Consider the following 14,991-nt stretch of genomic DNA (forward strand, 5'->3'; position numbering starts at 1 on the left):
TATCTAGGCCTATTTTAGCCCAGTGTTTCAGTATCTAGGCCTATTTTAGCCCAGTGTTTCAGTATCTAGGCCTATTTTAGCCCAGTGTTTCAGTATCTAGGCCTATTTTAGCCCAGTGTTTCAGTATCTAGGCCTATTTTAGCCCAGTGTTTCAGTATCTAAGCCTATTTTAGCCCAGTGTTTCAGTATCTAGGCCTATTTTAGCCCAGTGTTTCAGTATCTAGGCCTATTTTAGCCCAGTGTTTCAGTATCTAAGCCTATTTTAGCCCAGTGTTTCAGGATCTAAGCCTATTTTAGCCCAGTGTTTCAGTATCTAGGCCTATTTTAGCCCAGTGTTTCAGTATCTAAGCCTATTTTAGCCCATTACTGGGTCAATGGACCTGAGACAATGAGACAATCACCTTTTTTTTTTTACTGAAAAAAAAGCCTATTTTAGCCTATTTTAGCCCAGTGTTTCAGTATCTAGGCCTACTTTAGCCCAGTGTTTCAGTATCTAGGCCTACTTTAGCCCAGTGTTTCAGTATCTAGGCCTATTTTAGCCCAGTGTTTCAGTATCTAGGCCTATTTTAGCCCAGTGTTTCAGTATCTAGGCCTATTTTAGCCCAGTATTTCAGTATCTAAGCCTATTTTAGCACAGTGTTTCAGTATCTAGGCCTATTTTATCCCAGTGTTTCAGTATCTAGGCCTATTTTAGCCCAGTGTTTCAGTATCTAAGCCTATTTTAGCCCAGTGTTTCAGTATCTAGGCCTATTTTAGCCCAGTGTTTCAGGATCTAAGCCTATTTTAGCCCAGTGTTTCAGTATCTAAGCCTATTTTAGCCCAGTATTTCAGTATCTAAGCCTATTTTAGCCCAGTGTTTCAGTATCTAGGCCTATTTTAGCCCAGTGTTTCAGTATCTAGGCCTATTTTAGCCCAGTGTTTCAGTATCTAGGCCTATTTTAGCCCAGTGTTTCAGTATCTAGGCCTATTTTAGCCCAGTGTTTCAGTATCTAGGCCTATTTTAGCCCAGTGTTTCAGTATCTAGGCCTATTTTAGCCCAGTGTTTCAGTATCTAGGCCTATTTTAGCCCAGTGTTTCAGTATCTAGGCCTATTTTAGCCCAGTGTTTCAGTATCTAAGCCTATTTTAGCCCAGTGTTTCAGTATCTAGGCCTATTTTAGCCCAGTGTTTCAGTATCTAGGCCTATTTTAGCCCAGTGTTTCAGTATCTAAGCCTATTTTAGCCCAGTGTTTCAGGATCTAAGCCTATTTTAGCCCAGTGTTTCAGTATCTAGGCCTATTTTAGCCCAGTGTTTCAGTATCTAAGCCTATTTTAGCCCATTACTGGGTCAATGGACCTGAGACAATGAGACAATCACCTTTTTTTTTTACTGAAAAAAAAGCCTATTTTAGCCTATTTTAGCCCAGTGTTTCAGTATCTAGGCCTACTTTAGCCCAGTGTTTCAGTATCTAGGCCTACTTTAGCCCAGTGTTTCAGTATCTAGGCCTATTTTAGCCCAGTGTTTCAGTATCTAGGCCTATTTTAGCCCAGTGTTTCAGTATCTAGGCCTATTTTAGCCCAGTATTTCAGTATCTAAGCCTATTTTAGCACAGTGTTTCAGTATCTAGGCCTATTTTATCCCAGTGTTTCAGTATCTAGGCCTATTTTAGCCCAGTGTTTCAGTATCTAAGCCTATTTTAGCCCAGTGTTTCAGTATCTAGGCCTATTTTAGCCCAGTGTTTCAGGATCTAAGCCTATTTTAGCCCAGTGTTTCAGTATCTAAGCCTATTTTAGCCCAGTGTTTCAGTATCTAAGCCTATTTTAGCCCAGTGTTTCAGTATCTAGGCCTATTTTAGCCCAATGTTTCAGTATCTAGGCCTATTTTAGCCCAGTGTTTCAGTATCTAGGCCTATTTTAGCCCAGTGTTTCAGTATCTAGGCCTATTTTAGCCCAGTGTTTCAGTATCTAAGCCTATTTTAGCCCAGTGTTTCAGTATCTAGGCCTATTTTAGCCCAGTGTTTCAGTATCTAAGCCTATTTTAGCACAGTGTTTCAGTATCTAAGCCTATTTTAGCCCAGTGTTTCAGTATCTAGGCCTACTTTAGCCCAGTGTTTCAGTATCTAGGCCTATTTTAGCCCAGTGTTTCAGTATCTAGGCCTATTTTAGCCCAGTGTTTCAGTATCTAGGCCTATTTTAGCCCAGTATTTCAGTATCTAAGCCTATTTTAGCACAGTGTTTCAGTATCTAGGCCTATTTTATCCCAGTGTTTCAGTATCTAGGCCTATTTTAGCCCAGTGTTTCAGTATCTAGGCCTATTTTAGCCCAGTGTTTCAGTATCTAGGCCTATTTTAGCCCAGTGTTTCAGTATCTAAGCCTATTTTAGCCCAGTGTTTCAGTATCTAGGCCTATTTTAGCCCAGTGTTTCAGGATCTAAGCCTATTTTAGCCCAGTGTTTCAGTATCTAAGCCTATTTTAGCCCAGTGTTTCAGTATCTAAGCCTATTTTAGCCCAGTGTTTCAGTATCTAGGCCTATTTTAGCCCAGTGTTTCAGTATCTAGGCCTATTTTAGCCCAGTGTTTCAGTATCTAGGCCTATTTTAGCCCAGTGTTTCAGTATCTAGGCCTATTTTAGCCCAGTGTTTCAGTATCTAAGCCTATTTTAGCCCAGTGTTTCAGTATCTAGGCCTATTTTAGCCCAGTGTTTCAGTATCTAAGCCTATTTTAGCACAGTGTTTCAGTATCTAAGCCTATTTTAGCCCAGTGTTTCAATATCTAGGCCTATTTTATCCCAGTGTTTCAGTATCTAGGCCTATTTTAGCCCAGTGTTTCAGTATCTAGGCCTATTTTAGCCCAGTGTTTCAGTATCTAGGCCTATTTTAGCCCAGTGTTTCAGTATCTAAGCCTATTTTAGCCCAGTGTTTCAGTATCTAGGCCTATTTTAGCCCAGTGTTTCAGGATCTAAGCCTATTTTAGCCCAGTGTTTCAGTATCTAAGCCTATTTTAGCCCAGTGTTTCAGTATCTAAGTAAGCCTATTTTATATTTTCATGATAAAAATATACAAGAGATTTGTAATAGAGATCTCTTTATTATAGTGCATTTCTCAGATGTTACAAGATGGGTTAAAAAAAGTAAAAACAAAGGGAAATCCTTAAGTAAAAGAAAAGACATATGCACACACACCTTGTGTCATTTGCACAGAAAATGATCTCAAAATGAAAGCTTCACATCTGAACAAGGGTAGCTAAATTAAATTGTCAAGTTAAAATAAACGTTCATACAGAAGTTCATATACACTTTAATTACCTGCCATATGCCGGAAGTGACGTTCATCATTCAATTCAATGGATTTTCTTTTAGCACTAAACTCTATAATATCGTTACAGGAAAAAGGCCAAAAATTAGATTAGAGTTATTCATTTGTTGAAACCATTTTCTGGAACAATTCATAAAATAAAAATAAGAAAAGAGATCTAATTGTCCAGTTGTACACAGATACAAGGGTAAAGGTCAGTCCTTCCCTCAAGAGGTCAGTGTGGGGCTGGGACCTTAGGGTCATCTTCAATCAGCAGGGGGTGTGTACAGTACAGTGTACTAAGGGTTTCTCAACTAAATTCGCAGTAGCCTTTGGAATACATGGGATATACAGAAAACCGTTGTCAGTTATGGTATGCATTTTGAAGCTGTGTGTTGATGTGGAGAACAGCCACGGCTTAATTTGCACATGGTGACTGTCTGCTGGTGTAGTTGCTATGGCGATGCTGATGGGAGAGAGTTGTCAATGAGAGCACTGCTGATGTGAGCGGAAACCTCAAGCTTTCCCTCCGCTGCTTGTTGTAAAGAGGTTGATGATGCAACCTTCCATGGTCTAGTTACAGTACTATTGTATTATAGTGCAAGCTGGTCATGTTTCACATGGAGCGAAGGGGAAGATGTGACTCTACCTGTGCAGCAGAACCGGGATAACTAACCCTGACGACACATATAGAGCAAACAACCTAGAAAGCCCCGCATAGGGTGTGTGTTCACAATGCAGAGTTTGGATTGTAGGCTGAAGTAAAGCGTAATGCATTGAATGCCATGAGAGCTTGATAACAACACAGCACTATGAGGAATTGGAGAAGAGTGCCGTATTAGTGCAGCTGAAAGTCAGTGGCGGCTGACGGAAGGAGCTAAAGGAGGGACTTAATGTAATGTCTGGAATGGAATCAATGGAACGGTATCAAACATATCGAAACCACATTTGACTCAGTTCCAATTATGTCATTCCAGTCATTACAATGAGCCCATCCTCCTACAGCTCCTCCCACCAACCTCCTCTGCTGGAAATGACCCATCAGGCCTACCCCATGCCCTGCAGGAAAGCCCAACTCTGCAGCAAACATCCTAAAAGCTAACCCAAACACAACCAGCCCTTCATAAGTCAAACCCCAAAGGATCCTAAAGCATTTTGATTGAAAGACTGCAGACCTGGCTCCTCAGCTCATGCTAGACCAAGGGAACCAGGTCATCTGTACAAAAAAAGAACAATGTAAATAAAATATAATAAAAAGGAAAAAAGTAGACAACAGAAAATGTAATGAGGAGAAAGCCAGAGTGGGAGCAACTCTCAAAAGGCCTCGCTGTTCCAGTGGACAGGAACGGTGCTGAAAACACCCAACTAATCCCATGTACACTAGCAGAGCTGTGGCTAGCTACACTCAACTACACTGACCCTCTGCCCAGCATAGGTAGTATAGTACTACACAAACACACACCCAATTTATTGCGTTTTCCATACCTGGCGGTAAGGATCTTTCACTCAATCAAAACATTATCAATGATCTCACAAGGCCCTGTGAACGGAACATCACTTAGTGGTGTTAGCCACCAATAAAGATGCAGCGTGATAAAGAGGCCATCACTTCTGATCCTAGAGGGCAGCAGGGTCAGCAACTGGTCACCATGGTTACCTTTTGGAACAACAACTTAGTGACATGGAGCCAACAGACAAGTATTCCTCCATTCTAATAAACCGAAAACAATAGTAACAACTCATTTCAGTCAGTAATGCCTACCAAACAGCTAACCCTAAAGTCCTGCAGGTCTTATCAAGCACCACCATCATTCAGGCTAAGGTGGATACGCTCAACAACAAAAACGAGTGGACGAGGGGCATGGTGACATCACTAATTTGTTGTGCTTCAATTGATGTTTGAGGGTTAGGACAGCGACTGAATGCTAGCTAATAACTTATTAGCTAGTGTTCCCAAGACAGCCAGAACAATGCGGTTGGGCATACTAGAACAAAACAGCATGATTTTCCAAAGAATGCAAAGAAGGATCTAGGATGGAAAAGCTATTTTTATTTGTCTTTTTTCCAACCTGATACAGGTTACATTGAGATTTATTTCATGGTGTGGGGTCTCAAACCAACAGTTTAACAAGAGTGTCTGACAGATCGCAACACTAGTGGATGTAAAATCAAAGTTATTTTTTTTAATCTATAAACTTTATTCATTTTTCAGATTACACATAAGACTTAGCATCCCGGGTCTTTCTTTGCCTTGTGAAAACCAGGGTGTCTTAAGAGCCACTGCGGGTGGGGCAGGAGGGAAGGGATGGGCGCTAGAGTTAGCCATGCTGTCATTTCCACGGGTGAGAGTGACTGTTGAAGGCACAGCAGGGCTGCTCCCACTCCCGGCTCACACACATGCACCCACACATACATACACATTAAGATCCACACAAACACTTGCACTCTCACACACACGCACGCGTATGTGGGGTATCACTGGTCAAAGCCCCAATGGTTGGAGGGGATGGAGTGAGAGAGACAGGAGGAGAGAGGGGCTGGGACCAGCGCTGTCGCCCATAACACACTGCGCAGACGAAGACGCAGACAGACGGCGGAATGGTGGATCATTTTGCGTTCTTTAGCTGGTTGGAGAGCCAGTCGAGGCCCTCGTAGAGCCCGTCCCCGCTGGTAGCGCAGGTGGCCTGGATGTACCAGTTACGCTGGCGCAGGGAGTGCAGGCCCAGCTTGTCTGTGATCTCCGCTGCGTTCATAGCGTTGGGGAGGTCCTGAAGAGTGGAGAAAAGGGTTAACCCAGGAAAACATGCGCCTGCAACAGACCTTCACAAGCCATCTTAGTATTAGAGGTCGACCGATTAAATTGGCATGGCCGATTAATTAGGGCCGATTTCAAGTTTTCATAATCGGTACTCGGCCTTCTTGGACGCCGATTATGGCCGATTACATTGCAATCCACGAGGGAACTACGTGGCAGGCTGACCACCTGTTACGCGAGTGCAGGGTCAAAAGGACCTTGTGGCTGCAAGGAGCCAAGTTAAGTTGCTAGCTAGCATTAAACTTTGCTTATAAAAACAATCAATCAATCTTAACCTAGTAAACTAGTGACTATGTGAACTAGCTTGTCCTGCGTTGCATATAATCAATGCGGTGCCTGTTAATTTATCATCGAATCACAGCCTACTTCAACTTTGCAAAACGGGTGATGATTTAACAAAAGCGCATTCGCAAAAAAAGCACTATTGTTGCACAAATGTACCTAAACATAAACATCAATGCCTTTCTTAAAATCAATACACAGAAGTATATGTTCTTAAACCTGCATATTTAGTTAAGAAATTCATGTTAGCAGGCAATATTAACCAAGGAAATTGTGTCACTTCTCTTGCGTTCAGTGTAAACAGTTTGGGCCGCCTGGCTCGTTGCAAACTGAACTAATTTGCCAGAATTTTACATAATTGTGACATAAGGTTGTGCAATGTAACAGCAATATTTAGACTTAGGGTTGCCACCCGTTCGATAAAATACAGAACGGTTCTGTTTTTTACTGAAAGAATAAATGTTTGTTATCGAAATTATAGTTTCCGGATTTGACAATATTAATGACCAAAGGCTCATATGTGTTTATTATATTATAAATAAGACTATGATTTGATAGAGCAGTCTGACTGAGCGGTGGTAGGCAGCAGGCTCGTAAGCATTCATTCAAACAGTACTTTACTGCGTTTGCCAGCAGCTCTTAGCAATGCTTGTTGCACAGCGCTGTTTATGACTTCAAGCCTATCAACTCCCGAGATTAGACTGGCAATACTAAAGTGCCTATAAGAACATCCAATAGTCAAAGGTATATGAAATACAAATGGTAGAGAAAAATAGTTGATGCGTCATAATTCCTATAATAACTATAATCCAAAACTTCTTAACTGGGAATATTGAAGAACTGGGAATATTGAACCACCAGCTTTCATATGTTCTCACGTTCTGCACAAGGAACTTAAACGTTAGCTTTTTTACATGGCACATTTACTTTCTTATCCAACACCGGGTTTTTGCATTATTTAAACCAAATTGAACATGTTTCATTATTTATTTGAGACTAAAGTGATTTAATTTTAGTATTATATTAAGTTAAAATAAGTGTTCATTGTTCATTCAGTATTGTTGTAATTGTCATTATTACAAATGTATACATAAAAAAAAAAAATCATGTTTCTTAAATATTTATATATATATATATATATATATATATATATACAAATTTTTCTATTTTTTTTCTATTTTTCTTTCTTTCTTTTTTCCCATTTTTATTTTATTTATTTATTTATTTATTTATTTATTTATTTTTTAAATCGGCCGATTAATCAGTATCGGCTTTTTTTGGTCCTCCAATAATCAGTATCGAAAAATCATAATCGGTCGACCTCTACTTAGTATAGAGGGAGTCCATTGTATGACCTTGAGTTGAACTACTAGTATCTGCAAACCATATGAATAATAATACTGTACTACCAATTACAGATTCAGTTTACCGGTGAAGCCTTGGGCTGCGTTAACACAGGCAGCCCAATTGTGATCTTTTGCCCAATTAGTGACAAAATATCTGATCTGATTGGTCAAAAGACCAAATTAGTGGAAAAAGAGATCACCTGTTAGTCTCGCTCTGCTCAGTGTAAAATTGAGCTCTGATTCCATTTGAAAGAATTCGACGCACAGCTCACGCCGAAAGAACTTGATTTAAGTGGCCCACTCTTTACGCGTCAAGCTGAATTTACATGTCCAGTGTAGCAGGTATAGGAAACTACTGTTTTCCTGACGCACTAGTGTCTCTCCCCAGTTAGTCAGTTCACCTGTTTGTTAGCGAACACAAGAAGCACAGCGTCCCTCAGCTCGTCCTCAGCCAGCATCCTTGTCAGCTCCTCCCGCGCCTCGTTCACTCTCTCCCTATCGTTACTGTCCACCACAAAGATCAGACCTGAGAGAAGCAGAGGGAGAGAAAGGATGGAGGGTGAGGAAAACAAAAACATTTACCTGGGACAGTCTTGACTCAAAAAGCCAGAAAGAGTGAAGATGGTGCTGAGGGGGTTCTGGTGACAGTGTCCACTCACCTTGGGTGTTCTGGAAGTAGTGCCGCCACAGAGGCCTGATCTTGTCCTGACCGCCCACATCCCACACAGTAAAGCTGATGTTCTTGTATTCTACCGTCTCAACGTTAAAACCTGAGAAAGCGAAAGAGATCAGTTACGTCAGAAACCTAAGACACTAACATTCCAAGAGGCTGTGTGAGATGACATATCAGCAATCCCAAACAGGCAAGCTCAATCACTCCTTTAACACAAATGCCTGCATGAAATGTCTTTGCTCAAATGTAGCTGCAAATTAAAATGTATATTTGAATAAAATATGCAAAGTGAATGAACATCTACAGGAATATGTAATGTCATCAGCCTTGTGTTACATTCATATAATTAAACATTTATTTTGGGGGGGGGGGGGCTGTAGAGCGCCATTCATTCCTATATTTAAAAGTCACTTAATCCCTATGACAACAGCCACATTGCAGGACGTTGCCTGCCTGCGGGGGCTCTGCAGCTGATGTAGGCAGCTACTCTGGGCATGTGGGCAGTGATCAGGGTTCGGATGAGATGGGGACAGAGGGAGTACATGGCTGTACGTATGACATTCATTTCCACTCCACTACAACTACACAAACGGGAGCCTAGACCTCATGAAAATCGCATGGAGCAAGGTATTGGAGGAGTATTGGGGAGCATTTCAGGAGGGGTTTGTACCTAGGTGAGGAATGTGTGATGAGAAGGGGTAAAAGGGATAAGGCTAAGCTACTCACCGATGGTAGGGATTGTGGTGACGATCTCTCCCAGTTTGAGCTTGTACAGGATGGTGGTCTTGCCGGCAGCGTCCAGCCCCACCATCAGAATCCGCATCTCTTTTTTACCAAAGAGATTCTTAAACAGGCCTGCAAACATGTTCCCCATCTTGGCTAATCTGGAGGAAGGGAGACAGAAACCAAAACAGTTGAGCTAGTAGTCGTACAACATTCATTGTGCCTAACACCGGGCTAAACCGTCTGTGTATATGTGTGTCCACGTGTTCGGTAACACAAAAGCTTGCTGACGTATGTGAGCAGTGTGGATGAAATGATTCATTAACGTTAAAATATTCTGCACCGCTCCCGCATACGTGGGTGGTGTGGGATCGGTGTAAAACACATTTTTTATGAATCCACTTATAACTGTATATACTGGTTCCCATCCTTGGTAATTTCATTAAGATTTTTGACCTACGAGGGTAATAATGTCAGGCTAAGCTTCCTTATCTCTGATAAAGGGCAACCACCGAGAGTAAATTCATGAGGGGGAGAAAAAGTGCTGAGAAAAGCATTCAGTCGCTGTCTGTGTTTATTTTGCGTCTTAACAATGGGCCCTCACAGCGGCGCCTCTGGGTCTCACACCACACACAAGCAGGACTTGGCTGATGGGGCTTGCAGGTCAGTGTTGTTCTGAGTGGCAGGCAACTGTTTACTCATAGCCAGGAGCAGAGAAGTGGATCACATGACTGGCAGAGCACTGACCAGAGACATGATCCAGAGGTAGGAACACCTATTGCCCAACACCCACCAGGCAAGAACACAAACAGGCTCTGTAACAGCAGCCACAACGATTAGAATGTAATAGCCTAGTCAGTCCCAAATAGAAGCCTACATACATGTCTAACAACACCATAAATAATTCATGTTTTTTTAACATAACTTTCTCAATGTTGAAATGCGTTTCTAAATGTACAAGGGTCTTTCCACCAATTTGGTGCCTTTTGAGAAGTGTAAATTTCCCAATTTCAACTTCATGAAAAAAATACAAATAAAAATCCTCTCCCAAGAGGTGCAAAATAAAGTAACAGGGTTGATGATTAATTCTTAAATCAACCATAAAATTTGGGGTGGCAGGTAGCCTAGTGGTTAGAGCGTTGGACTAGTAACCGAAAGGTTGCAAGATCGAATCCCCGAGCTGACAAGGTAAAAATCTGTTGTTCTGCCCCTGAACAAGGCAGTTAACCCACTGTTCCTAGGCTGTCATTGAAAATTTGAATTTGTTGTTAACTGCCTCGCCTAGTTCAATAAAGGTGTAAAAAATCATCCACTTATGACAGGGAAACTGTCACAGAAACGTGTGTGCAACCGGGAGGGGCAATTGAATGCAAGCGTCACACACAAAAAAATACATTGTTACAACATTTCTAGTCTATGGGTAACAGGGTTGACATGTTATGCTCGACCCACTCAGTTTTGCACCACAAAATTGCCAAAATGAGTAGAATCAACTCATCTGCTTTTACTCTAAGATATTACTATTAAAATGTTCAATGTTTTAAAAGACAGTGTCACCATATTAAAATGAGAGTAAATTTCACATAACAGGGTTGAGGGACATACTTAAATGAATCGCATCACATAAATAATAATCTTCAGAAATAACTATCTAGCAACAAAATGACTAGGGCTTTACAATGATGCTGAACCATGGAGAAGTTTAGGGATTAAGTGGGTTAGATTCGTCATATAAGTGAGAGCAAAATGCTGCATTTTGGCAGTTTAGCAGATTTATTGAATTCACCATGTTGTCTATAATATTAAAGGGCATTTAATATAACAGGCTTTTAAAATACACTATTGGTGCACAATTTCTAATTAAATTATCGAAGGGTGGCAAAAGGCACTCATGGAATGACCCACAAATGTATCAATTGTTGACTTTCGTTTTTAAATCAGGCATATTCATTGCAATAACAATCCTTCCTATTATTCAGTATGTTGCCAAGCACATCGCAGAATCATGTGATTTAAGACAGCCTATAAATGAAACAGGCTCACTACATCAGAAAAATAGTGTATCCTAAACACCATGACAAAAACAGATTCATATTTGAGACAAGTTAGCGGTCTTAATAGAAACTGGACAAGAGTAGGGGACGATGGGAACGCATTATAAAAGACCCATACAGGTGTTGTAGGTGAAATGAAGAGCATGCAGGCTGAGCTCAAGGAAAAGCACACAATGAGGCCAGTGATGTGGCGAATATAGGTCAGCGCTCAGAGGAACCAGAGTACTAGAGGCTGGATATGGGATAGGTAACAACACACCTGTAAGCAGAGACACACTGCTGAATTAACCAGGAGAGAGACAGGGAAACAATGATCCTGTCACACCAAATAGGCTAATGAACACTCAGGTCTTTCTCCAAAGGACACAAATGACTTCTAAAATAATGGAACATTTTGCTACACAACTCTGATCTTGTGCAAAATCCCTCCCACTAACACATGCCTACGAATGATAGCATAAGATAACACCAACACAGTATTATTACACTCCTTCAAGACAATTGTGTGGCAAATGGTATAGAAATGAACATAATTCATAAAGGCGTTCTTCGGTGGAAACATTCTGAAGCCATTTAAATATGACACACGCCCTAGCACTTCTGAAAAACTATACAACGACTGTAGGCAAACAAAAGCTAGGAGGGGTGTGATTTGAGTTCTAACATCATGAACACAGGGAGTTGTCAGTTTCACAAAGTGCCTTCCTGGATTCAGAATGTGACAACGAATCTAGCTCTAGCCAACAGACATTCCACAGAGGGAAGTTTCAGAACTAGAAAAGCTCATAGCTTGCAGATTTCTAACAATGACATCACAACAATGGAAGCTGATTTGAATCAGGATTGTCCATCCTGTTCCTCAACTAAAGCAAAGAGGAAGTACTCAGAATGCATCGTCCTCAGAGAAAACAGGAATGATAGGGGAGGGGTATGGGAGGCCAGCAGCAAGTCATCAGAGAGTAGTTAAGTGAACGTATCACAGTATGCATGTGATAATGGCTGCCTGAGGTGGAGTCTTTTTTGGGGTGCATCGGCAGTCAGTGTTAATCTATCAAAACACACATCATCCCTATGACAGTCACTAGAATGCCAATGTGGCAGAAGGGACTTTTTTGCGCATGTCCTGAACAATCTTTGAAAAATATTTTCAGCAACACATTAATATTGAGGGAACACTAGGGGCATCAAGGAGGCTCATTTTCTGGTTGGACAGGCAAGTAGTGGACATTTTTCTTTTAAGGCTAGCAATGCTTTTCCATAAGGGAAAGTTGAAACGTTAGGCATGCTGGGGTTATCCTGCTACACTGGTTGTTTGATCAGCCCCTCATCAGGACCTGAACAAAGTAGGAACATCTGCCAGAGATTCCTGGAGAACTCAATGTTTGAAATGGAAATGTATGGAAGACAGACATGGGTGTCACAATCATAAATAACACTAAGATGTGTGTAGCGTTGTATGCATCTTCAGGTCCTTTTTTGCTTCAGTTGTCTGTCCATTAAAATGACTTAGGTCTAACATAAGGGTTTAGCTAGTTAGCTACATTAATTTGTAACACACTAGCTAGTGACTAACCATGTGACCCGTTCAGTTTAAAAAACACTGAACAGTTTCCAAAACCAAATCTAACCATACAATACCAACAGTTACGCTAGCTAAAGCTTCCCTGCACAGCTTAGGTACCCAGCTAGAAGGCCGTAGAGACCACCACGTCCAAGTTAACCAGCCTGTGGGTTAAACGGTAAGGTAACTACATTAATTTAGAGATGTGTTTAACATTGGTTAGCTAGTTAATAAGCGGCGGACGACTCAAATCTCAATCCACGCAAATTAACGTTAAGCAGTCAGAAAATAGGCGTAGCTAGCTAACGTTAATTTTGCTTACATCGTTAGCTAGCACAAGCAAGCGAAGCGGCTCGACATGACTCAAAATAGGAGGAAGCTGAATGTCCAATCACAATGACCAGCGAATACTTACTGACACAATTTCAGTAAAGTTAGCCCTCACGACCTAATAATGCCCTCACGACTTTTACAGGTCGTGAGAATATAATGCCGGGCGAGCTAGCTAACGTTAACTAGCTATTGACGGCAGATGATCCTCGTTGAGTTTGAGTCTACGCAGGGAGATTCGTTGTCAAAGCTTGCGGTCAAGCCGAAAGCAAATAAGCAATCGTTTGCATTCCAGATCCATGAAAAAAAGAAATAATATAAATGACATATTATATTGCAACGTTGTATACATGTTTTACCTTTTATTGGCGGTTTCTCGGTCTTTCTTTTACGCTCCTATTCACCGCTAACAACAAAATGGCGTCTTTCACAAGTGTCAAGAAAGCCGCGTCATGGACGTTGCACATCGTAAGATCTTCACCAATCATGTTATCCATGCAAGTCACAAAAACGTACCTTGCTGTGCTGCGGACCAATCGATGCGGGCGGAGATTTACAAAAGGCCCTCCTTCAGTTTGCCCTACAAACTGAAAGACCAGTCAAACTTCCCGTAGGATCAAGCATCCCCGCCTCTTCCCCGCCCCCTGTTTCCGGGTTCAATGGAGACTGGAGAAATTTGCCACTGGCCCAACCCATCATCATTGGGGAGGATAGCAAACAAAACAAACCGGTTGCAATTGTTCAATCCAGAAGAATAAAAAAAACGTCCGGAAAATACAGGACCATGGGTGTGTATAGCCTTACATTATATATGGCAAGCAAGTGCGGCCTTATATGCCTTATGGCTAGGCCACTTGCCTATAATGTCATAGAGATTATCATCACAATCAATAAGCAACAGACTACAATTTACATTTCTGATCAAAGAATTCCAGCCTGTTTCTGTCATTCATCTTTTAAACAGCCTGAAAGAGTCAGAGCCAACACCATAGAAATAGGAATTAGAATACAAATTAAGTAATTTAATGGGATCTCTATGGCCAACACTAACATGCAAGGTCTACAATGACAGCTAGGTCTATAGGGCCAATAGGTAGGTTACCTGGAGTTGAGGTGGGCAGAGGGGAGAAGTGGGTTGCGAAGTTCAAGGTGTATCAGGGTTCAAGCGTTCATCAAGGTTGTTGGGGTCATCGTTAAAGGCTCACAATGTGTGTTGTTCATATTAAATCCACTAGATGGGGCCGTCTCCATGCTGCAGTCATAATGTCCCAATAAGTCAAAGCCAATAGTTTCCGTTTCGTGTTTCATTTCCATAAATCAACCACTCTGAAATTATAGGCATAGGCCTATGTGAGTGCAATATCATCAGGTGGAAGTTTGTACACCTTTCATGTTTGTGCTCATGGTTATCTAATTCAGGTGGTTGTCCGTTTCCCTCAGTTATGCAGGTGCCACACTGAGCAGACAACTAGATCTTTGATTACCCATTCATCCACATGGTAATTGTAAACCAGAGTTGTTGTTGTTGCTGTTGGACATGAAGTGAATAAAAGGGATTTGATATGAAAATGGCCTATGGACTGTGACATCATGGGTGGTATGCAGATATATCTACAGGTGTCATGAAGCACAGAATATCCTTTAATTAGGGGGTATAAGCCTCGAGATGCATTGCATTAAAATAAAAGCGTATTGTTGATGTTTGTCTGTATGTGATGGTGTACAGTAATTACTTATTCACCGTGACTAGGCAGTGGGCAGAGGGCATGCCACTTGTTATTAGTTTGTGTGTTGTCAGGGCTGTCTGTCCCACAATGTGTTGCTTCTCCTTGCAGGTGTTTGGTCAAGCGCCCACGTGAGCATAAATATATTACAAAATAAAGATGTAATCCAGTTGAGTACAAAAACGTATTTATAGATGTTTTTCCCTGCTGCTA

At 41.4% G+C, this 14,991-nt stretch overlaps 1 protein-coding gene across 3 annotated transcripts; it reads right to left on the reverse strand.

The window, feature by feature from the left end:
- Positions 1 to 5,300: 5,300 nt before the first annotated feature.
- Positions 5,301 to 13,606, reverse strand: LOC139565399 (ADP-ribosylation factor 2). Of its 3 annotated transcripts, none has more exons than XM_071385708.1 (5): positions 13,571 to 13,606; positions 9,113 to 9,270; positions 8,373 to 8,483; positions 8,115 to 8,239; positions 5,301 to 6,038 (listed from the first exon to the last, which is right to left on the reverse strand). In XM_071385708.1, the coding sequence occupies exons 2-5, from the start codon at positions 9,258 to 9,260 to the stop codon at positions 5,877 to 5,879; spliced, it is 546 nt and encodes a 181-aa protein (XP_071241809.1). In that variant the 5' UTR covers positions 9,261 to 9,270; positions 13,571 to 13,606; the 3' UTR covers positions 5,301 to 5,876. The 3 variants fall into 3 exon arrangements, with proteins under 3 accessions (XP_071241809.1, XP_071241808.1, XP_071241810.1); XM_071385707.1 differs by having other exon boundaries at positions 13,414 to 13,597; XM_071385709.1 differs by lacking the exon at positions 13,571 to 13,606 and adding an exon at positions 13,140 to 13,424.
- Positions 13,607 to 14,991: the final 1,385 nt, after the last annotated feature.

Source organism: Salvelinus alpinus, chromosome 36 (genome assembly GCF_045679555.1).
Source record: "Salvelinus alpinus chromosome 36, SLU_Salpinus.1, whole genome shotgun sequence".
Taxonomy (NCBI): domain Eukaryota; kingdom Metazoa; phylum Chordata; class Actinopteri; order Salmoniformes; family Salmonidae; genus Salvelinus; species Salvelinus alpinus.